Source organism: Oncorhynchus kisutch, linkage group LG30, assembly GCF_002021735.2.
Source record: "Oncorhynchus kisutch isolate 150728-3 linkage group LG30, Okis_V2, whole genome shotgun sequence".
NCBI lineage: Eukaryota > Metazoa > Chordata > Actinopteri > Salmoniformes > Salmonidae > Oncorhynchus > Oncorhynchus kisutch.
The window spans coordinates 14,720,018-14,744,662 of record NC_034203.2 but is presented as its reverse complement, the minus strand read 5'-3'; the positions used below and the strand labels follow the sequence as shown (position 1 = coordinate 14,744,662).

Sequence of the window (24,645 nt, the reverse complement as noted above, 5' to 3'; positions counted from 1 at the left end):
CAAAAAGGGGTTTTCAGAAATACATTTGGTTTGCAGATATGTATTATTATAAAAATAATATAACATTATTATCATCATCTAAAACACTTTAAAGGAGCTCTAATTCAAACATGCAAGGATATATATATATGATACGATTACCCACTTTAAAACTGTTGCTGCAATATCACTTCTCAATGTGTGTACATTTCAAGCTTTCAGCAACAATACACCAACCAGCTCAATAATGTTTCTCAGACTTACACACTTGAGTTTTCCTAGTTAGTAAAGAAACAACCACTAAGCCAAAACACAAAAAGTTGTAATATAATATGTGTACAAGTCATTCTATACGGAAAACAGGTACGTTTTGATTGATCAAGAATGCCCAATAGGTTTGTGTCACGCCCTGACCATAGTTTTCTATGTATGTTTATAGGTTTTGTTTGGTATGGGTGTGATCTGAGTGGGCATTCTATGCTGTATGTCTAGGTTGTCTTTTTCTGTGTTGGGCCTGATATGGTTTTCCCCATCAGAGGCCGGTGTTAGTCGTTGTCTCTGATCGGGAACCATATTTAGGTAGCCTGTGTTGTCATTGTTGTGTGATTGTCTATGTTAGGTGCTTGTGTCAGCACATTTGGTATATAGCGTCACGGTCGTTGTTCATTTATTGGCATGTTCGGTTTACTTTGTGTTTTCGTCATCCATTGAAACGATGCATTCACACCACGCAGCGCTTTGGTCCGCTTCTTATTACCCATGACGCTCGTGACAGCTTGATCTGATCCTCAACCCTATTACGAAAGCATATAATGCACAGTCATATGCAAAACCATAAAAATCTGACAAGAAAACAATGAAAACCTTAACACGACTACACGCATTGCCATTATTTTAGTTAACAGCCACCCATGGTTGAATTTGGTACTTTTTCTTTGTACATGCACCAAGCCTCCAAGGGGGGTGACAACCGTATTCACAATGAGAAATATAGTCTAATAAAACTAATGTCTGCATAATGAAAGACATGAAAACTGTAGCCAACAATGTATTTCGATCTGTTTTAAACGGGGATATTGTCAGTAAGGTCACTGAGACTAACAATAGACAGTAGTTATTGTGGGAGGTTTAGGGTTAAAATATATGGGAAGGATCAGGAATGTTAGAGATTTGGTCACTGGGGCGATTTTGAAAGAGGGAGATTAGAACCACAAAGTAATGGGTTGGTAAGAGATCCTAAAGGTAATTTCATATTTGGGTTTAGGTGTTATTAACTTTATGGAAAACAATATTCACACTATGTGGATTATAAACATGTACGTTCATAGTAAAACAGGAGGCTTCTGTAACCTGCAATACGTGTTAAATATGTTTTACATACATCCATGACTGAATGGTTTCACAAACTCCCTTTAAAGGTTTTGTAAGAAAGTTGTAACAGGCCTCATTCACCAGTCTAGAGATGAACCTAGAGACACCAAAAACATCAACGTTTAGAGCAGCTTGGAGATTATTACCCATGTAATGGGGGAGCAAAGAACTGATTTACCTCTACGGTCAAATGCATCTATAGTTTTTAATGAAGTGGTCGCTGCATTCATTTAGATTATTTCAACATAGTCTAGAACCAGTAAGAACATAGATTGAATGATCAAATCAAATCAAATTTATTTATATAGCCCTTCGTACATCAGCTGATATCTCAAAGTGCTGTACAGAAACCCAGCCTAAAACCCCAAACAGCAAGCAATGCAGGTGGAGAAGCACGGTGGCTAGGAAAAACTCCCTAGAAAGGCCAATACCTAGGAAGAAACCTAGAGAGGAACCAGGCTATGTGGGGTGGCCAGTCCTCTTCTGGCTGTGCCGGGTGGAGATTATAACAGAACATGGTCAAGATGTTCAATGTTCATAAATGACCAGCATGGTCGAATAATAATAAGGCAGAACAGTTGAAACTAGAGCAGCAGCACAGTCAGGTGGAAGTTGAAACTGGAGCAGCAGCATGGCCAGGTAGACTGGGGACAGCAAGGAGTCATCATGTCAGGTAGTCCTGGGGCATGGTCCTAGGGCTCAGGTCAGTTGAAACTGGAACAGCAGCATGGCCAGGTGGACTGGGGACAGCAAGGAGTCATCATGTCAGGTAGTCCTGGGGCATGGTCCTAGGGCTCAGGTCCACCGAGAGAGAGAAAGAAAGAGAGAAGGAGAGAATTAGAGAACGCACACTTAGATTCACACAGGACACCGAATAGGACAGGAGAAGTACTCCAGATATAACAAACTGACCCCAGCCCCCCGACACATAAACTACTGCAGCATAAATACTGGAGGCTGAGACAGGAGGGGTCAGGAGACACTTTGGCTTTGTGCTATTGAGCAAGAGGCCTGACCCATTTCTATGTAAGAAGCCACACTTTTTATATTCAGCTTCTGAATGAACTAACTCATAAATATGTTTTTAAGTCAGCTTAACGTATATACTAGTACAACATACTAGGTACATACACTTCAATCATTAGAATAATTTGCATAATGTAGTTCAGATAGAGCACGATCAGCAGGGCGGGCGATAGAGTACACAACTGTATCGGGAGATATCCTGTATGCAACACCTTGTATATTTGGTTTAGAGAACAATGGCTGTGAATTCAAACAACAGGAGGGGATGTCGAGACATTCTGTCTACAACCGGGGTGGGGTGCACCGGGCTCTGCTTAGAGATATCAATGTTTAACCCCGGGTGGTCGGCAGATATCTCGACATGCCTTATGCATGATAGTGCACACCTTGGTTTCAAACGATTCTCTACAGATAGAATGGGGCTACATGCTTGGGCCCCTGTTGAACACACACACACACCCTTTGTTTTTGAAACGCACACACACACACTCCTGCTGCTCCGTCACACGCACACTCATGCACGCACCCTGATTTTCCATGTCTTTTTCTTCGTGACAGACCGGGCTGATGTCTGGAAAGGACATTTTCCTATCGTTAAAGGGTGAGATACATTTTTAAAACCAGTGATTTAATTCCAAAATATTTAGTACAAACGTTTTAAAGACGTGTTAGAATTAATGACCAAATTGTACTACTCTTTAAACATGCATCATTAGTGTTTGTATGTAAAAACATTGGAGGTCTACAGTTGTACATTATTACAAACTTTATAACATACCATTGTAGGAAAGACTATAAATTGTTTCTGAGAATCTACGTCTAACAGTCGCTTCCCAATCACCTATGTCCAGTAGCCTTCAGAAATATCTATTAGGAGGGATTCACTTATTCACATCTCTTTTTTAATCTGTCCTGGCAGCTAAATATTCGGGGCTGTGGGTTTGCACTAAAGCTGTGGTAACATAGTGTTAAAGTATATGCTCCACGTTCTGTCCCTAACTAGGGGGTGTTTCGATAAAAAAAAAGTTTTATAATGGTTACATGTTCAGTACACACCCCTGCATTCTATATTATTAAGTAGGCTGTTGGTCTTTGAGGTCCGTTATGTCAATTTGCCTTTATACATCTCATTGACCTACTGTCAACTCCCTCAGTTGTAAACATCTACAATAATCATTAGACGTACGCGTCAGAGTTATCATACCCCGTGTCGGGGTTTGTACAGAGTTGGTTAAATCCGCTCTTTTGCTCCCCACTTACATGGCTAATAATCTCCAAGCTGCTCTAAGCGGTGATGTTTTTGGTGTCTCGAGGTTCATCTCTAGACTGTTGAATGAGGCCTGTTACAACTTTCTGACAAAACCTTTAAAGGTAGTTTGTGAAACCATTGAGTCGTGGATGTATGCAAAACATATTTAACATGTATTGCCGGTTACAGAAGCCTCCTGTTGTACTCTGAATCCCCACTCATTCCTGTTAGATCTTGATGTGTTGGTTCTCTATGTACGTACATGTTTATAATCCACATAGTGTGAATATTGTTTTCCATAAAGTTAATAACCCCTCTAAACCGAAATATGAAATTACCTCTTCCCCTATCGTTAAAGCGTGAGATACATTTTTAAAACCATTGATTTAATTCAAAATATTTAGTACCTACATTTTAACACATTTTATAATTCCAAAATGTTGACTATTTCTTACAGATAAAGGGGCTGGTTAGCCCCGACCATTATCCGTTTCCAATTCACCAACTCAAAGACGCTTGCCCGCTCCATCATAACTCCGTAAGTTTTCCCTCCCTGTGTAGATCAAACGTCCTGCCTGTAAATCCTGGGTATGCCCACATCATTAAATAATAAGATGTGTAGAAAACTGTTTAGCTATAGTTAAAGGCCTTTCATAAAGAGGCTGTCATGATTGCATGTGCCACATGTTTAACACATATTGCTTGATACAGAATACTACTGTTGTACATTTAATATCCACTAGCAGATTTCATCGCATTTGCACAAATTCTGTCATGTTACTGTGGTCTTTTTAAAAGTCAATAAATATGTGTGTAAAGTGTACATGTTTGTTTCATTGTAGATTTGTTTAAGCCCTCCTAAACACCTAATTTCATCATCCCACAGCATTAATTAATAAGCTGTGTAGAAGCTGTTTAGCCATAAGTAAAGGCCTTTCATAAAGCGGCTGTCATGATAAACCTGAATCTGAAATTACCTTTAGGATCTTTTCTTTGGGGTTCTAATCTCCCCAGGTGTACATGCACTGAAAATCCTTAGGCTGGAGCCATCTGGAAGCTCTGTGTCTGTACATATAAAGAGAACTAAATAGGAAACTAGGCTGAGAAACATTATTTAGATGGCTGTTTAATTGTTGTTTAAAGCCTGAAATGGACACAATAGATAGATAGATAGATAGATGATAGATAGATAGATAGATAGATAGATAGATAGATAGATAGATAGATAGATAGATAACAACCATAAGGACAATACAACTGGGGGTGGGGGCCATACACGTTAAAAAGTTCAAACACTCAACCCCCCCAGTTCAACCAGGCCCCTAGACATCAATCACCATGACTACTTCAAAAAATGCCATATAGATATAAAATAACACACACCCTCTAACACGTGACCACAGGAACAGGATGACAGGGCCGGAGGCCCATATTTGGACATGAACACGTCGTCATGACGCAGGGTCATAAATCAATTACTTTGACACGTGCCGTCTACTTTAATCTCTCTTTTGTGGCCTGCTGGAGGTCATTTTGCAGGGCTTTGGCAGTGCTCGTTCCTGCTCCTCCTTGCACAAAGGCGGAGGTAGCGGTCCTGCTGCTGGGCTGTTGCCCTCCTATGGCCTCCTCCACGTCTCCTGATGTACTGGCCTGTCTCCTGGTAGCGCCTCCATGCTCTGGACACTACGCTGACAGACACAGCAAACCTTCTTGCCACAGCTCGCATTGATGTGCCATCCTGGATGAGCTACACTACCTGAGCCACTTGTGTGGGTTGTAGACTCCGTCTCATGCTACCACTAGAGTGAAAGCACCGCCAGCATTCAAAAGTGACCAAAACATCAGCCAGGAAGCATAGGAACTGAGAAGTGGTCTGTGGTCACCACTGCAGAACCACTCCTTTATTGGGGGTGTCTTGCTAATTGCCTATAATTTCCACCTGTTGTCTATTCCATTTGCACAACAGCATGTGATATTTATTGTCATTCAGTGTTGCTTCCTAATTGGACAGTTTGATTTCACAGAAGTGTGATTGACTTGGAGTTACATTGTGTTGTTTAAGTGTTCCCTTTATTTTTTTGAGCAGTGTATATATAAAATAAAAAATAATGTGTGTCCTCCTTTTTCATTCTTGTTGACCCAATGTGCTCTAGTTCTGTTTGTACCCATAGAGTCATGCTGTTTGGAAACATACACCTCTGGAACAGACAAAGGTACATCATGTACAGTATATGGACTTAGCGTTCATACTCCTGTCCTGCCAAATGCCTATCTGGTAACAATATCTGACCAATATCTGGAACAACCACAAGAACATCCACACACACACACACACACAAACTGTAGCTACTGTGGTGGTTTCATAGTGTCTGTGACTTCCTCTATCTTCCTTGTTGTGTTCATCTGAGTCAGACACAGATAGACTGAACTCTACACATCTCCTCTCTTCTCTAATGTTGTTTGCACTCATAGAGTCTCTGCTCTAATGTTGTTAGTACTCAGAGTCTCTTCTCTAATGTTGTTAGTACTCAGAGTCTCTTCTCTAATGTTGTTTGCACTCATAGAGTCTCTGCTCTAATGTTGTTAGTACTCAGATTCTCTTCTCTAATGTTGTTAGTACTCATAGAGTCCGGATGTTTGAAAACATCCACCTCTGTAACAGAGAAAGATACATATATGGACATAGCATTCATAGTCCTTTGCTGTCGTATGTCTAATATCTGGTAACAATGACAAGAACATCCGGAAACAAACTATTCTGTACTGTTAGTAGCCTAAGAGGAGCTATGGTTACTTAATAAATATGCACATTTCTCATCATTCAAATTAGAGACATTTGTTAGAAAATGTTCCACTATTCCACTTTTAGACACCAACTGGATGTCAAAATGTACTTTCTATAACCTACAGTATCTAGAATATCTCAAAACTAACTGAAAACAAGAGGAAAACAATTCAGGGTCATTTATAACTGTAATCTGATCGGCCCTATGCCCTCACTCCTATGAGGTAGCCGTCCTTTTAATCTGATGAGATTGTGTTATGTAACACCTACACTGCCCTACAAAGCAAAAGAGCAGTAACTGCTCATAAAGTGAAACTGAGAAAAATTACTTCAAAGTTCTTTTATTGTCCAGACAAATGAATTGTAGGCAGATCATGGGAGATATGGTTATTCATATTGGCCCTGACCTCTGACATGACCTTTGTCCCTAGAAGGCAGTTACTGCCTTCTTGCTTGGTACACCCACTGGAATACATTTCCATGACGATTGTTCTTCACACAAACTGGTGTTAATATGTTTATTTGTATGCGGCTGTCAGTGTCATATAGTTTGACACTTGTATCAGCGAAGAACAATAAATAATACCAAGGTCAACCGTAGACACTGCAGCACAAAGCTCAGTGACACCATGGTAAAAGCAGTAATTATGTGATGGCAGTTACTGCCTTTTTCCTTGGTTTCACCTTAACTTAACACCTTAAACATGACCCCCCCCCCCCCATTTTCTCCATACCACAACACAATGGAGGCGGGATATTTGTCCAAATGATAAAGCATGTATTTAATGTATGAAAAAAAGTAAATCATTTTTTGGGGGACCAAATGCTGTTCCTGCTCTTTTGCTTGGCAGGGCAGTACAGGTTGTTGCAGTTGCACGCCTTGAAGCTCCTCCCCTAACGGAACCAGCTACCACCAGCCAATCACATCAACACTACTGAAAATCTTAGTAGGCTAGCTACGCATTTAAAAGACAAAATAAGGACGGACTTACTCATAGCCACAAATCCAGAGGCTACGCACTTAGCTTTGGTTGATAAGCGCTCTGCCCTTCATCATTCTACCTGTTTGATATTGGAAAGGAGAACACGAGCGAGTCCTTTCTATTGATATATAATCTATTATAATTGGTTTACGTCTTGGAGGTTATTTTAGACTACAGTACATCATTTCCAAAGCCAGTCCTCGCATAGTGCAAAGATGCTACTTCCACTTACATTCATTCTGTTTTTCAATATAAGTTGGGGTCTTCCAATTGGTATGTTTTTTCATTGCTTACTTTTTTCATTGCCATGTTCATTTTACGCACAACATTCTACACCATAGTGTTATGAATCTTAGGCTACTAATAACAAAACAAATTAGATTTGTTGATGTGTTTTGTTGCAGACACGGTCATTCTGTTCCAGCGGTCGGGAGTGGTCGGCGAGATGGAGACTGTCGAGCAGGTCTTGGTCAACGGAGCACCTCCCTCCAGCGGTGGGAAAAACGTCAGTGGCATTCTCCGTGCTGTATTGATGGGCAACTACGAGTCTTTTCAGCAGGCGTTCGAGATCGAAGAAAATGTCTCCAACACCATGACAAGTAGGCCTAATGCATGCCTGAACCTACTGCAACACACTAATAAGTACACAAACACACAGTTGTCACCGTAAAATGTGTTCTATATTGGATATTCGGTGGATATTCTTGATTAAAAAAAATATCAACAAATATCAACAAACAAAAGAGGAATAGTCACATGCAAACACGCATACATACAAACTATTTACATTGCCAGGAATCCTAAACAAACAAATCATATTCATTAATAATACAACAAGTTTGAATTGCCTTTTGTTTTTCATTTTAGTTCAAGTTAATTTATAAAGTGAAAAAAGTTAGGTTTTGAATTAGACCATTTGCATTTGTGAATATGAAATTTACCTAGTATTATTAGCAGTTATATTCAATATACTACATCTTTATCTATGTCAGAATTTCTGAAATAAATCATTATATCAAAACCATTAAATAATACAACCGGTCCCTTTTTTTTCTTAACAGAATTCTGTATGTCAATTCCAAAAATGTGACTATAAATACAGACAAAAAACAAATGCAAAATGGTCTCCTTCTACATTCCTCAGAAATTTTATTTATAGTCCATATTCAGCTTGAATCAATCCAAAACATGTTTCACAGGATAAATACTATGTAACATTTTAAATGAAACATCCTTTACCTTGTTACAATATTTGTTAGCAATTTCCCCATTGTATATCACCATAGATATCTGACCAAAATAATCTTGCTGAGGGAATTGTAGTATCACAAACAATATTCCTAATCTGTTTATTACTACATTTATCTTTGATGTTAATATTGCCAATGAATATATTTTCATGTAAATCTATGTTACTTACATCAACCTCAGAGGAATTTAAAAGAGATACAACCCCCAATTTTACAGAGCTAGTACAACTACTATATAAAGTTTGGACTGCTTTAAAAAAAAAGTCACCAAACCCCCCAAAACGTATTGCTTTGAACATAAACTCACGTTCTACAGTGTCAAAAGCTTGATAAAAATCAACAAACATAAGAAAACTATCATCAAGGATGAGGTCATTATAGTCAATCATATCTAAGATCAACCTGATGTTATTACTAATGTGTCGACCATGCATAAAACCACATTGTTCTTCATCAATTATATGATGCAAGCCTTGTTTCAACCTCTTAGCAAATACAAGGGCAAATCATTTCTCATTATTCAACAGGCTAATGGGTCTCCCGTTGTCTATATAAAGACTATCCTTATTAGTTTTGGGAATCAAAGTAATTACACCTTGCTTTAAGGAAGCCGGTAACTCCCCTTTTTCTATTGATTCTTGGAACATAGCAAGAATGAAAGGAATCAATTTATCATTGAATGCTTTACACTATTTTTTTTTGTAATAAAAAGCTGATTAAACCATCATTTCCAGGGGACCTATTGTCCTTAAGACTGTATTTGTATTAAAAGCCTTAACTCATCACAAAAATCCCTGAAATCATTATCTATCATCTTAGCAATGTTTGGTATATTGTCTAAGAAAAGATCCATAATGGAAGTTGCCGGTGCTGATGTATACAGATTCTGATAAAACTGGGCAACATGCTGAGTGATTTCTTTTGGATTTTCATTGGGAGTATTATTAATCATTCATTTACATATGGAAGTCTTTTCGCCTGCCCTTTTTTCTAAATTAAATAAATATTTTAACTTTCTCTCCCTATTCCATCCATTTTTGTCTTTATCTTACAAACGCTCCCCTTCTCCTTCTCCTCGTAGATACAGTCTATCTGCATTTGCAATGATGATAGCTCCAGTAATTCCTGATTAGGTAGTCTTTTTTTTTAGTATAATCCATTATTCCCTTTATGATGTCATTCTTTCTCTCTCTTGGCACGAGCAATTTCTTTCCCCATTGAAATAGCCAAATGCCTTAAATCAAATTTCATTAGCTCCCAGTAACTTCCAAATGTATTCAAAACACAGGCACAATTCTAGTATTTATCAATAATTCCTGTTACTTCCTTCTTAAATACTTAATTCTCTAGTAAAGTCTTGTTCATTTCCCAGTAACTTTTACTGTTTTGTTGTTGACAAACCATGCATATTTATCTTTATTGAGATCCCTTTGTGGTCTGTTAAAATCGATGGTTCAATCGAGACTATCAACCTGTACAGCCATATCTTCAGATATCAGCCAGAAATCAATACAGGATTGTATAGATACAGTGCCTTGCGAAAGTATTCGGCCCCCTTGAACTTTGCGACCTTTTGCCACATTCCAGGCTTCAAACATAAAGATATAAAACGGTATTTTTTTGTGAAGAATCAACAACAAGTGGGACACAATCATGAAGTGGAACGACATTTATTGGATATTTCAAACTTTTTTAACAAATCAAAAACTGAAAAATTGGGCGTGCAAAATTATTCTGCCCCTTTACTTTCAGTGCAGCAAACTTCTCTCCAGAAGTTCAGTGAGGATCTCTGAATGATCCAATGTTGACCTAAATGACTAATGATGATAAATACAATCCACCTGTGTGTAATCAAGTCTCCGTATAAATGCACCTGCACTGTGATAGTCTCAGAGGTCCGTTAAAAGCGCAGAGAGCATCATGAAGAACAAGGAACACACCAGGCAGGTCCGAGATACTGTTGTGAAGAAGTTTAAAGCCGGATTTGGATAAATAAAGATTTCCCAAGCTTTAAACATCCCAAGGAGCACTGTGCAAGCGATAATATTGAAATGGAAGGAGTATCAGACCACTGCAAATCTACCAAGACCTGGCCGTCCCTCTAAACTTTCAGCTCATACAAGGAGAAGACTGATCAGAGATGCAGCAAAGAGGCCCATGATCACTCTGGATGAACTGCAGAGATCTACAGCTGAGGTGGGAGACTCTGTCCATAGGACAACAATCAGTCGTATATTGCACAAATCTGGCCTTTATGGAAGAGTGGCAAGAAGATAGCCATTTCTTAAAGATATCCATAAAAAGTGTTGTTTAAAGTTTGCCACAAGCCACCTGGGAGACACACCAAACATGTGGAAGAAGGTGCTCTGGTCAGATGAAACCAAAATTGCACTTTTTGGCAACAATGCAAAACGTTATGTTTGGCGTAAAAGCAACACAGCCCATCACCCTGAACACCATCCCCACTGTCAAACATGGTGGTGGCAGCATCATGGTTTGGGCCTGCTTTTCTTCAGCAGGGACAGGGAAGATGGTTAAAATTGATGGGAAGATGGATGGAGCAAAAGGTCGCAAAGTTCAAGGGGGCCGAATACTTTCGCAAGGCACTGTAAATCTTTGGTACTCCATGTAAACATAATCTTATCTGGGTTTCTTATGTCTCCAAATATCTGGGACACCTAACCGTAGACATATATATTCCTTATCTCACAAACAGAATTGCTCTCCTTAGGAGGCCATCTATCTAGATTATCATGTAATACTGTATTAAAATCTCCACCCCAATGGAAATGTAGTATGTAAATAAAATAAATAAATACAAAATAAAATAGTTACTTGACTTGTTATTGGAAGCATAAGTATTTACAACAATGAATTGAATGTGGTTGACATCTACCAATAGTATAATCCATCTCCCTGGATTATCTGCCTTATGACTCAATATATGACCCTTAAAGTTGCCTTTTAAAATAAACGCAGGTTGTTCTTCATTAAATAGTCATTTTCCTTTGCACTTTTCCATGTCCTATCCCTCGTTGTCCTCGAGATGAATCTCATGAACACTGGTCGTGGTGGCTGATTGTTTTCCCTATCTCTCAGCCTACCTAGGCGGTGCACTACATCCAGAGAACCTGCAACATGTCGCTCCTCCTCTGGGACTATTGCCCCTGCAAATGTCTTTCACTCTTGCTTTTGATGTTATCGTCAGATTTTTCTGCTATTCCATAAATTCGAAGATTTCATCTCCGACGATACCGGTCATTCTCGCGAGTTTCTTCTGCTTTGCAACCTGAATTTTCAATGTTGCGTTCTGCTGCTTCCGAGTTTTTACTTCCTCAGCATTGAAATCAATCGCTTTCTTCAGGTTAACGATACTGATGGTGTTCTTTTTTACCAAATCCATGATGTCATCTGCGCTCTCTTTGATTTTTAGCTGTGAGGCTGCGGACGATGTTCTCCTGTAGCTTACTCATTGATGGTTCACTTCTCAGCTTCTTTGGAAGTTGCTCCTTGGTTGGGGTATTCGGGTATGAATCACATTCGCCCCCTATTTTTACACTGCAAGCATGAGTGAGTTTCAACAATGCCTCTTTTCTCCCTGGCAGTTTCAACATCCATTATCTCAGCAACAGTTTGGTCATGTCCTGATTCCACGCTACTAGCTATGAAGACGTTAGCAGGCTAACTAAACTACACACGCTGAACCTTTTCGATGGCTAGCTTGTTCGTTGGAAATAGTAAAATATAATTCCAATGGTTTGATCAATTACAAAATATTCTGAAATTCTCGCATCAATATTGAATCAAAGCAAGCCATAACTATGAAAATTATATATTCTGAACCGAGGGAGGATGGACAAATACACAGCTTTTTTGTTGTCAAAATGTAGTGTTTTTTTTGGGGGGAAGGGGTTTCAGTCTTCAATAGCTCTTACACAAAGCGTGCCATGACTATAACAGTTATATAGTTTGAATCGGTGAAGGATGGACAAAACTCCAGATAATTTTTTTTTGGTGGGTGGGGAAGAAATATCTAAATTAAAAATAAATACATCAACAGTGGATTTTGTCCGTCCTCCCCTGACTCAGAAAATATAATTGTTATAGTTATGTAATTCTCGGACCGACTCTTTTCTCTGTATATATCAATGATGTTGCTCTTGCTGCGGGCGATTCCCTGATCCACCTCTACGCAGACGACACCATTCTGTATACTTCCGGCCCGTCCTTGGACCCTGTGCTCTCTAACCTCCAAACGAGCTTCAATGCCATACAACACTCTTCCGTGGCCTCCAACTGCTCTTAAACGTTAGTAAAACCAAATGCATTCATTTAAACCGTTCGCTGCCTGCACCCGCACGCCCGACTAGCATCACTACCCTGGATGGTTCCGACCTAGAATATGTGGACATATATAAGTACCTAGGTGTCTGGCTAGACTGTAAACTCTCCTTCCAGACTCAGATCAAACATCTCCAATCTAAAATCAAATCTAGTCGGCTTTCTATTCCGCAACAAAGCCTCCTTCACTCACGCCGCCAAACTTACCCTAGTAAAACTGACTATCCTACCGATCCTCGACTTCGGCAACGTCCTCTACAAAATAGCTTCCAATACTCTACTCAGTAAACTGGATGCAGTTTATCACAGTGCCATCCGTTTTGTTACTAAAGCACCTTATACCACCCACCACTGCGACCTGTATGCTCTAGTCGGCTGGCCCTCGCTACATATTCGTCGCCAGACCCAATGGCTCCAGGTCATCTACAAGTCCATGCTAGGTAAAGCTCCGCCTTATCTCAGTTCACTGGTCACGATGGCAACACCCACCCGTAGCACGCGCTCCAGCAGGTGTATCTCACTGATCATCCCTAAAGCCAACACCTCATTTGGCCGAACGAATTGCAAAAATCGCTGAAGTTGGAGACTTTTATCTCCCTCACCAACTTCAAACATCAGCTATCTGAGCAGCTAACCGATCGCTGCAGCTGTACATAGTCTATCGGTAAATAGCCCACCCAATTTTACCTACCTCGTCCCCATACTGTTTATATTTATTTACTTTTCTGCTCTTTTGCACACCAATATCTCTACCTGTACATGACCATCTGATCATTTATCACTCCAGTGTTAATCTGTAAAATTGTAATTATCCGCCTACCTCCTCATGCCTTTTGCACACAATATATATAGACTCTCTTTTTTTTCTACTGTGTTATTGACTTGTTAATTGTTTACTCCATGTGTAACTCTGTTGTCTGTTCACACTGCTATGCTTTATCTTGGCCAGGTCGCAGTTGTAAATGAGAACTTGTTCTCAACTAGCCTACCTGGTTAAATAAAGGTGAAATAAAAAAATAGTTGTGTAAGAGCCATTTGAAATCCTAAATCTGTTTTTAAGTGTGGATTGTTCTCCATCCACCCCTGATTTAAGAAAATACCATCTTCATAGTCATGGCTTGCTTGGTTCAATAGCTATTGACGAGGTTACTAAATATTCACTGAATATCCAGTATAAAACAAAATGTACCTCTGTACAGGTGCCTTGCTCAAGGGCACAATAGCAGTTACCTGAGATAGGGCAGGACAAATCTACCTCCTTGATTGACAAGGAATACAATCAGATATATATTATGTATAAACGATACATTCATCCTTAACCAGTCCTTTCCCTTTTTCCTTCACTGTCCAGAAAATCCTACTTACCAGTACCTGCGTGTGCGTGAATGCAAACTGAATGGATTTCGAGTGGTGCATTCGACCGACCAGCTTCTTGTCAACGGAAATTACTTCCTGACTTTGGACCAATCCACAGACACCTGGACAGCTGAGGTACCACAGGCCCTCTCACTCAAACGGCTTTGGGACTGGGACACTGAGTTCACGAGGAGGGAGAAGATGCAACTCCATGAGAGCTGTACCGAACTGATGAAGGAGCTCAGACATTCCGAGCCCACCACCAATAGAGGTAAGTCTACGGGAGGAGGCCTACTTGGTGCCACTGCTTTAGTGTACACTGAAAGAGCATTGTATAGATTAGAAGGCAAGTGTGTATGCATGCGTGCATCTGTTTTATGTACAGCGTGTGTGTATGTCAAGCTTGTGTCGGGTTTAATAAAAGGTGTAACAACACTGTCAGACTACACGCCACAAGATCAACAGAATGTTCCCATTCTTTGGTCACTTGTTTTAACTAGTTATGAAGTACAGTAGGTCATGCAGGTGAATCCAGTGAATTCCTGTTGTATGTTTCAACAGGAACGTCCCTGCTGACTGTCCTGGCTTCACTGTTTGCATGCCTGACCTTTGTTGTCATGGTTATTGCAAGCTTCCTCATGTCTAAACAACAAGGTGAGTGACATTATAAAGCATATTTTGTATGCACCAGTACTGTATGTCGAATACATTTTCCCCCTCTTGGATATTAAACTTCATCCTATTCTAAACTCAGCAAAAAAAAGAAACGTCCCTTTTTCAGGACCCTGTCTTTTAAAGATAATTAGTAAACATCCAAATAACTTCACAGATCTTCATTGTAAACGGTTTAAACACTGTTTCCCATGCTTGTTCAATGAACCATAAACAATTAATGAACATGCACCTGTGGAACGGTCGTTAAGACACTAACAGCTTACAGACGGTAGGCAAGTAAGGTCACAGTTATGAAAACTTAGGACACTATAGAGGCCTTTCTACTTACTCTGAAAAACACCAAAAGAAAGATGCCCAGGGCCCCTGCCCATCTGCGTGAACGTGATTTAGGCATGCTGCAAAGAGGCATGAGGACTGCAGATGTGACCAGGGCAATAAATTGTAATGTCCGTACTGTGAGACGCCTAAGACAGCGCTACAGGGAGACAGAACGGACAGCTCATCGTCCTCGCAGTGGCAGACCATGTGTAACAACACCTGCACAGGATCGGTACATCCGAACATCACACCTGCGGGACAGGTACAGGATGGCAACAACAACTGCCCGAGTCTGCAATAGGCTGAGAGAGGCTGGACTGAGGGCTTGTAGGCCTGTTGTAAGGCAGATCCTCACCAGACATCACCGGCAACAATGTTGCCTATGGGCACAAACCTACCGTAGCTGGACCAGACAGGACTAGCAAAAAGTGCTCTTCACTGATGAGTCACAGTTTTGTCTCACCAGGGGTGATGGTCGGATTCGCGTTTATCGTCGAAGGAATAAGCGTTACACCGAGGCCTGTACTCTGGAGCGGGATCGATTTGGTGGAGGGTCCGTCTTGGTCTGGGGCGGTGTGTCACAGCGTCAGCGGACTGAGCTTGTTGTCATTGCAGGCAATCTCAACGCTGTGCGTTACAGGGAAGACATCCTCCTCCCTCATGTGGTACCCTTCCTGCAGGCTTACCCTGACAGGACCCTCCAGCATGACAATGCCACCAGCCATACTGCTCGTTCTGTGCATGATTTCCTGCAAGACAGGAATGTCAGTGTTCTGCCATGGCCAGCAAAGAGCCCGGATCTCAATCCCATTGAGCACGTCTGGGACCTGTTGGATTGACGGGTGAGGGCTAGGGCCATTCCCCCCAGAAATGTTAGGGAACTTGCAGGTGCCTTGGTGGAAGAGTGGGGTAACATCTCACGGCAAGAACTGGCAAATCTGGTGCAGTCCATGAGGAGGAGATGCACGGCAGTACTTAATGCAGCTAGTGGCCACACCAGATACTGACTGTTACTTTTGATTTGGACCCTCCCCCTTTGTTCAGGGACACGTTATTCCATTTATTAGTCACATGTCTGTGGAACTTGTTCAGTTTATGTCTCAGTAAATATTTGTATGGCCATATGTTAAGTTTGCTGAAAATAAACGCAGTTGACATTGAGGGGTTGTTTCTTTTTTTTTTTTTTGCTGAGTTTATGTCATACGGGTTGTTTTCTTGCTGCCCAGTCTGGGATATTTACTGAATGGCTTTCATGATCTCTATTTAAATCAGTGTGTCAGCTATGTAGAACGTTTACTGCATGCAATGACATCTTTAGAAGCTCTATATACAATTCTATATTTTCCTTTTGCGTCTTGATTCCTAACGTTATTGTGTAATTCTGAATGTTATATTCCAAATGACCATATGTAACTAGTCTACAACAGAGCCAACAGAATGTTTTGTTTCTCTTTCTTCAGATCCCAGAGTTTCCAGACACCCTGGAGGTAAAATATTTTTACTTCCATCTCATTGTCCCCCATCGGTTTCTTGGTTAACAGGAGTATAGAACATTCAATATTAACAGATGGTTCAGTATGTTGACTGGGAACTGCAGTCTCCTAAACCACACCTTGTAAACAGGACTGGGCACATTGTCCTTATCTTCTGATGCTACTGGCTTTCTGTGTGCTTCTCTCAGTGGTGTGCATGTTTGTCTTTCACAGGTAGTTCCCTTTTTGTCAAATGTGTGACTCCTAGTGCCGAGGGTAGTAATTCAGGATCACAGGGTTTGGTGTCAATGCTTATGTTGACTGTGATTTATATAGATTCCATGCTTCCTGGACATTCCTACATTTAGAAAGCTGCTGTTCAAACATGTTGAACAACATTGTGAACAGTTGTTTTGGTAAATACTGATTGTGTCCCAGTTGTAGGTCTGTCACTTGTGCCTTTTAACACGAGTGATGTATATTTGCATGTACTCTATGTACATTGCACAACAGACTTAGTCTGATTGACACGAAACTCGAAGTCCTCCTGACTTCCAAGATGGCTTAGCAGTCAGACGTCTTTGTCTTGTCTCGTCCCATGTGTATATATATATATATTTTTCTTCATGTTCTTCATTTTTTAACATTTTTCTTAAACCTCAACTTCAAAATACTCTCGTGAGGCACCCAATGTGGTGTGGATCTGTTTTTTTTCTTCCTAAAGTATTTCTATTTACTCCCAAACTGGAATACCTCAACTGAAGCTAGCTAGCTAACTAGCTACCAGCTACCAGTCAGCTAACCACTGCTAGCGGTCATCAGCTAACCTTTAGCTCGGAAAGCTCTCGCCAGTTCGTACAACGCGTTTCAAACCAGAGCATATCGGACCTATTTTTCTCTCCATATCCCTGAATTCCTACCACAACCTCTGAACCTTTTCATCTGGATCATCACAGCTAGCTAACCGCAACCTGGTTTTACTACTCCTGGCTAATGTTTCCGTCCTGGAGCTAGCACCAACTAGCCAGGGCCTAGCCCATGCTAGACCCATCTCCCGGCTCACACGCAAACGTTGTTTAGAATCCATCCTCAAGGTGTTTTTCTCATATCTATTCGATAATATATCCGTCGGGACAATTCCTTTTTCTCTAGGACCGATTGGAGTAATGGCTACCTCTGCACTTTATGCGAGAATCAATCTCGAAGCCACCATGTGACCACTTACGCAATGTGCCCCCAAATACGGCTATTCTTCAACAGAAATGCGTAAAACTATGTCACAATGCTGTAGACACCTTGGGGAATACGTAGAAAGCGTAAGCTCGTTGATGGTAAATTCACAGCCATATAGGGAGTCATTGGAACGCAGCGCTTTCAAAACCTGGGGCACTTCCGGATTGGATTTTTCTCAGGCTTTCGCCTGCAACATCAGTTCTGTTATACTCACAGACAATATCTTTACAGTTTTGAAAAGGTTAGAATGTTTTCTATCCAAAGCTGTCAATTATATGCATATTCTAACATCTTTTCCTGACAAAATATCCCGTTTAAAACGGGAACTTTTTTTTCTCTCCAAAAATGAAAATACTGCCCCCTAACACCAAGAGGTTTTAAACGTCTCTAGAGACCATATCTCTCTCATCATTACTTAATGCCTAGGTTTACCTCTAATGTACTCACATCTTACCTCACCTTTGTCTGTACACTATGCCTTGAATCTATGCTATCGTGCCCAGAAACCTGCTCCTTTTACTCTCTGTTCCGAACGTGCTAGACAGCCAGTTCGAATAGCATTTAGCCGTACCCTTATCCTACTTCTCCTCTGTTCCTCTGGTGATGTAGAGGTTAATCCAGGTCCTGCAGTGCCTAGCTCCACTCCCACTCCCCAGGTGCTCTCATTTGTTGACTTCTGTAACCGTAAAAGCCTTGGTTTCATGCATGTTAACATTAGAAGCCTACTCCCTAAGTTTGTTTTACTCACTGCTTTAGCACACTCTGCCAACCCGGATGTCTTAGCCGTGTCTGAATCCTGGCTTAGGAAAACCACCAAAAACCCTGAAATCTCCATTGCGAACTATAACATTTTCCGCCACGATAGAACTGCCAAAGGGTGCTGTGTTGCAATCTACTGCAAAGATAGCCTGCAGAGTTCTGTATTACTATCCAAGTCTGTACCCAAACAATTCAAGCTTCTACTTCTAAAAATTCACCTTTCCAAAAAACAAGTCTCTCACTGTTGCCGCTTGCTATAGACCCCCCTGTGCCCCGAGCTGTGCCCTCGATACTCTTTGTGAATTGATTGCCCCACATCTATCTTCTGAGCTCGTGCTACTAGGTGACCTAAACTGGGACATGCTTAACACCTCGGCCATCCAACAATCCAAGCTTGATGCCTTCAATCTCACACAAATTATCAATGATCCTACCAGGTACAACTCCAAATCCGTAAACACGGGCACCCTCATAGATGTCATCCTAACTAACTCGCACTCCAAATACACCTCTGCTGTTTTCAATCAAGATCTCAGCGATCACTGCCTCATTGCCTGCATCCGTAATGGGTCTGCGGTCAAACGTCCATCCCTCATCACTGTCAAACGCTCCCTAAAACACTTCAGCAAGCAGGCCTTTCTAATGAACCTGGCCTGGATATCCTGAAATGACATTGACCTCATCCTGTCAGTAGATGATGCCTGGCTATTCTTTAAAAGTTCCTTCCTCACCATCTTTAAATAAGCATCCTGTAGTACTAACTCAAAAAAATTCTGGGATACTCTAAAGTCCATGGAAAATAAGAGCACCTCCTCCCAGCTGCCTACTGCTCTGAGGCTAGGAAACACTGTTACCACCGATAAATCCACTATAATTGAGAATTTCAATAAGTATTTCTCTATGGCTGGCCATGCTTTCCACCTGGCTACCCCTACCCCGGTCAACTGCCCCGCACCCTCCACAGCAATCCTCCAAAGCCCCCACCATTTCTCCTTCACCCAAATCCAGATAACTGATGTTCTGAAAGAGCTGCAAAATCTGGACCCCTACAAATCAGCCAGGCTAGACAATCTGGACCCTCTCTTTCTAAAATTATCTGCCGAAATTGTTGCAACCCCTGTTACTAGCCTGTTCAACCTCTCTTTTGTATCGTCTGAGATTCCCTAACTGCTACAGACCTATATCTATCCTACCCTGTCTTTCTAAGGTCTTCGAAAGCCAAGTTAACAAACAGATTACCGACCATTTCGAATCCCACTGTACCTTCTCCGCTATGCAATCTGTTTTCAGAGCTGGTCATGGGTGCACCTCAGCTTCGCTCAAGGTTCTAAACGACGTCATAACTGCCATCGATAAGAGACATTACTGTGCAGCCGTATTCATCGACCTGGCCAAGGCTTTCGACTCTGTCAATCACCACATTCTTATTGGCAGACGCGAAAGCCTTGGTTTCTCAAGTGATTGCCTCGCCTGGTTTACCGACTACTTCTCAGACAGAGTTCAGTGTGTCAAATCGGAGAGCCTATTGTCCAGACCTCTGGCAGTCTCTATGGGGGTGCCACAGGGTTCAATCCTTGGGCCGACTCTCTTCTCTGTATACATCAATGATGTTGCTCTTGCTGCTGGTGATTCTCTGATACACCTCTACAAAGACGACAACATTCTGTATACTTCTGGCCCCTCTTTGGACACTGTTAACGAACCTCCAGACAAGCTTCAATGCCATACAACTCTCCTTTCGTGGCCTCCAACTGCTCTTAAATGCAAGTAAAACTAAATGCATGCAATTCAACCGATCACTGCTCGCCCGTCCAGCATCACTACTCTGGACGGCTCTGACTTACATGGACAACTACAAATACCTAGGTGTCTGGTTAAACTGTAAACTCTCCTTCCAGACTCACATTAAGCATCTCCAATCCAAAATTAAATCTAAAATTGGCTTCCTATATTGCAACAAAGCATCCTTCACTCATGCTGCCAAACATACCCTCGTAAAACTGACCATCCTACCGATCCTCGACTTCGGTGATGCCATCTATAAAATAGCCTCCAACACTCTGCTCAACGAACTGGATGCAGTCTATCACAGTGCCATCCGTTTTGTCACCAAAGCCCCATACAATACCCACCATTGCGACCTGTATGCTCTCGTTGGTTGGCCCTCGCTTCATATTCGTACCCAAACCCACTGGCTCCAGGTCATTTATAAGTCTTTGCTAAGTAAAGCCCCACCTTATCTCAGCTCACTGGTCACCATAGCAGCACCCACTCGTAGCACGCGCTCCAGCAGGTATATCTCACTGGTCACCCCCAAAGCCAATTCCTCCTTTGGTCGTCTTTCCTTCCAGTTCTCTGCTGCTAATGACTGGAACGAACTGCAAAAATCTCTGAAGCTGGAGACTCATATCTCCCTCACTAACTTAAAGCGCCAGCTGTCAGAGCAGCTCACAGATCACTGCACCTGTACATAGCCCATCTGTAAACAGCCCATCTATCGACCTACCTCATCCCCATACTGTATTTATTTATCTTTCTCCTTTGCACCCCAGTATCTCTACTTGCACATTCATCTTCTGCACATCTACCATTCCAGTGTTTAATTGCTATATTGTAATTACTTTGCCACTATGGCCTATGTATTGCCTTAACTCACCTCATTTGCACTCACTGTATATAGACTTTTTGTTTTCTTTTGTTCTACTGTATTATTGGCCATGTTTTGTTGTATGTGTCGAATTGCTATGCTTTATTTTGGCCAGATCGCAGTTGCAAATGAGAACGTATTCTCAACTAGCCTACCTGTGTCACGTTCTGACCTTAGTTCCTTTGTTTTGTCTTTTGTTTTTACGGTGTTTGGCGTAGTGTCTGCTGAGGTAAACATCAGGAGTTAGCTGTGTGTGTGTATGTTTCAGGTGTGTTTTACATCTTCCTAAATTGTGTTTTCTTTTTCCTCCCTGCAGGTGTACTTGGCTCCATTGTCCACTACTATCAGAATGTCACAGAAACACAAGGAGGAAAAGACTACTAGGCCCTCTAAAACTCAACCCACCTCCGCTCATCCACCTCTGATGACTGCTCTGTGAAGGGAGTAGTACACAGCGTTGTACGAGATCTTCAGTTTCTTGGCAATTTCTCACATGGAATAGCCTTCATTTCTCAGAACAAGAATAAAGTGATGAGTTTCAGAAGAAAGGTCTTTGTTTCTGGCCATTTTGAGCCTGTAATCGAATTTAAAATGTTGACGCTCCAGATACTCAACCAGTCTAAAGAAGGCCAGTTCTATTGCATCTTTAATAAGCACAACAGTTTTCAGCTGTGCTAACATAATTGCAAAAGGGTTTTCTAATGATAAATTAGCCTTTTAAAATGATGAACTTTGATTGGCTAACACAATGTGCCATTGGAACACAGGAGTGATGGTTGCTGATAATGGTCCTCTGTGCGCCTATGTAGATATTCCATTAAAAAATAATAAATTTCCAGCTCCAATAGTCATTTACAACATTAAGAATGTCTACACTGCATTTATGATCAATTTGATGTTATTTTAAGGGACAAAAGAAAAAGCAAATTTATCAAAAACAAGGATATTTCTTAAGTGGCCCCAAACTTTTGTACCCTTGTCCGTCCAACTCTCTGGTCCCCCTTTCTCCCTGGGCCTTCTTCCAACAGGCCCCATTCCTATAGACCCAGGAGGATTGTAGCCTACCAAATATTTATAATATGAAAGGAACTGTGACATTCCAATTTGTATAACTTACTGTTGTGTGTGTGACTTGAACTCTTGAAGTAGTTCCTAGTTAACCACAAGAAAAGAATATGAAGACAGTTTTATGCACTTTATAATTGTGTAGTTCCTAGTTAACCACAAGAAAAGAATATGAAGACAGTTTTATGCACTTTATAATTGTGTATTTCCTCACCTTTGTATTTCCTCACTTATCTACCGGTGCCTATGCCTTTCAGGCTTTGCTTTTCAGCCTATGTCAAAACAGACAGAGTAACACGCATGAACACACACTCTGTGTGTTCACGCTCGATAGCTCAAAACTACTGTAACTGGGTCTCCCGGGTGGCGCAGTGGTTAAGGGCGCTGTACTGCAGCGCCAGCTGTGCCACCAGAGACCTTGGGTTCGCGCCCAGGCTCTGTCGTAACTGTGGCGACGCACAATTGGCCTAGCGTCGTCTGGGTTAGGGAAATCCTTGTCTCATAGCTCACAGGCGTCTCCTGTGGCGGGCCGGGCGCAGTGCACGCTAGCCAGGTGCACAGTGTTTCCTCCGACACATTGGTGCGGCTGGCTTCCGGGTTGGATGGCGCTGTGTTAAGAAGCAGTGCGGATTGGTTGGGTTGTGTATCGGAGGACGCATGACTTTCAACCTTCGTTGAGCCCGTACGGGAGTTGTAGCGATGAGACAAGATAGTAGCTACTAAACAATTGGATACCACGAATTTGGGGAGAAAAAGGGGTAAAATTAAAAAAACACAACTACTGTAACTAGAACTAGATTTGTGTAGAGCTGTCGGTTGCATTTAGTCAACAGCTATCAATACCTTTTCCTTGTTAAAAAAAAAAACGATGTGAAAAGTTTTCAATTTGGTCCATCTGTTTTGAATAAATGTTATTTTGATCCAGTTACACATTCAGGGTGCAATACGGTAAAATAAATGTGTACAGTGAGGAAATGTGTTCACTTTGCACTTTTGTGTATATAAAGCTACTGTATTATGATTTGAGGGGACAGAATTGTACATTGAACCGGATATGTATGAATGATTTCTATCACTTGTTTATCATTTTATTAAAGCTATTTAAATGCAACTTTTGTATTGGAGTATCTTTTAAATGGAAAATTGACCTGGATGCCAAATAGATAGATAGTATACCCCGATCAACTCAAAATAACAAGAATTGCGACAAGCTCAGGAGGCTAGGTATTGGGGTAAGCCTACTTGAAATGCTGAGGTATCATTATTACTTGGCTAGAGGCATTCTACATAGCATCCCATTAATACCGTTTCTGAAATACAATGGATTTTAAAACATCCTTTTTTTTTAACAGTGGAAGAGATTGCCAGGGCCTTAATGTTTGCATTGTTCCTCAGTCATGTCAGCAAGCTTTGTAGGTTGGCTTGCTTTGTGAAAATTGTGCAACTTCAATGGGTGAGATGGGGAAGGGTGAACTAGATGGTAACTTTACAAGTAAAGTTGCGGGGCTTGCTAAAGCTCTTTAAAAAAAAAAAATGTTGTAATGAAAGAAGTTAAAAAAAGTTGCACTATTGATTATTCCAATTGTGAAATTATTTGAAATTGACAGTTGACAGTCAGATTTGGTCAGAAGTTGTGGTCAGTAGTTATGTGGTTCAATAGTTGTGTGGATATGGTCAAAAGTTTGATGTTTGGTCAGAAATTGTGTTTGTGGTCCCTAGATGTCAGAAGTGTGGTTGTGGTCCCTAGATATGGTCAGAAGTTGTGTGGTTGTGCTCAATAGTTGTGTGGTTGTGGTTAGATGTGGTAAGCAGTTGTGTGGTTATGTTCAGAAGTTGTGTGGTTGTGGTTAATAGTTGTGTGGTTGTGGTCACTAGATGTGGTAAGCAGTTGTGTGGTTGCGCTTAGAAGTTGTGTGGTTGTGGTCAATAGTTGTGTGGTTGTGGTCACTAGATGTGGTAAGAAGTTGTGTGGTTGCGGTTAGAAGTTATGTGGTTGAGGTCACTAGATGTGGTCAGAAGTTGTGCGGTTGATGTCAGATGTTATGTGGTTCTGTAGTTGTGGTCAATAGTTAAATGTGTGATCAGAAGTTGTGTGGTTGTGGAATGTAATTGTGTGATATGGTAAGCAGTTGTGTG

At 41.2% G+C, this 24,645-nt stretch overlaps 1 protein-coding gene and 1 long non-coding RNA gene across 2 annotated transcripts; both read left to right on the top strand.

Annotated features, from left to right (window-relative positions):
* Positions 1-2,332: 2,332 nt before the first annotated feature.
* On the top strand, positions 2,333-5,207 carry LOC116358576 (uncharacterized). Its single transcript, XR_004206328.1, has 3 exons — positions 2,333-2,977; positions 4,083-4,163; positions 5,153-5,207. It is a non-coding gene; the product is annotated as an uncharacterized LOC116358576 (long non-coding RNA).
* Positions 5,208-7,364: 2,157 nt separating this feature from the next.
* LOC109875141 (uncharacterized) lies at positions 7,365-23,620 on the top strand. Its single transcript, XM_020467360.2, has 6 exons — positions 7,365-7,666; positions 7,798-7,992; positions 14,336-14,611; positions 14,902-14,994; positions 16,794-16,820; positions 21,761-23,620. Exons 1-6 carry the CDS (start codon positions 7,609-7,611, stop codon positions 21,826-21,828), a joined length of 717 nt encoding a protein of 238 aa, XP_020322949.1. The 5' UTR covers positions 7,365-7,608; the 3' UTR covers positions 21,829-23,620.
* Positions 23,621-24,645: the final 1,025 nt, after the last annotated feature.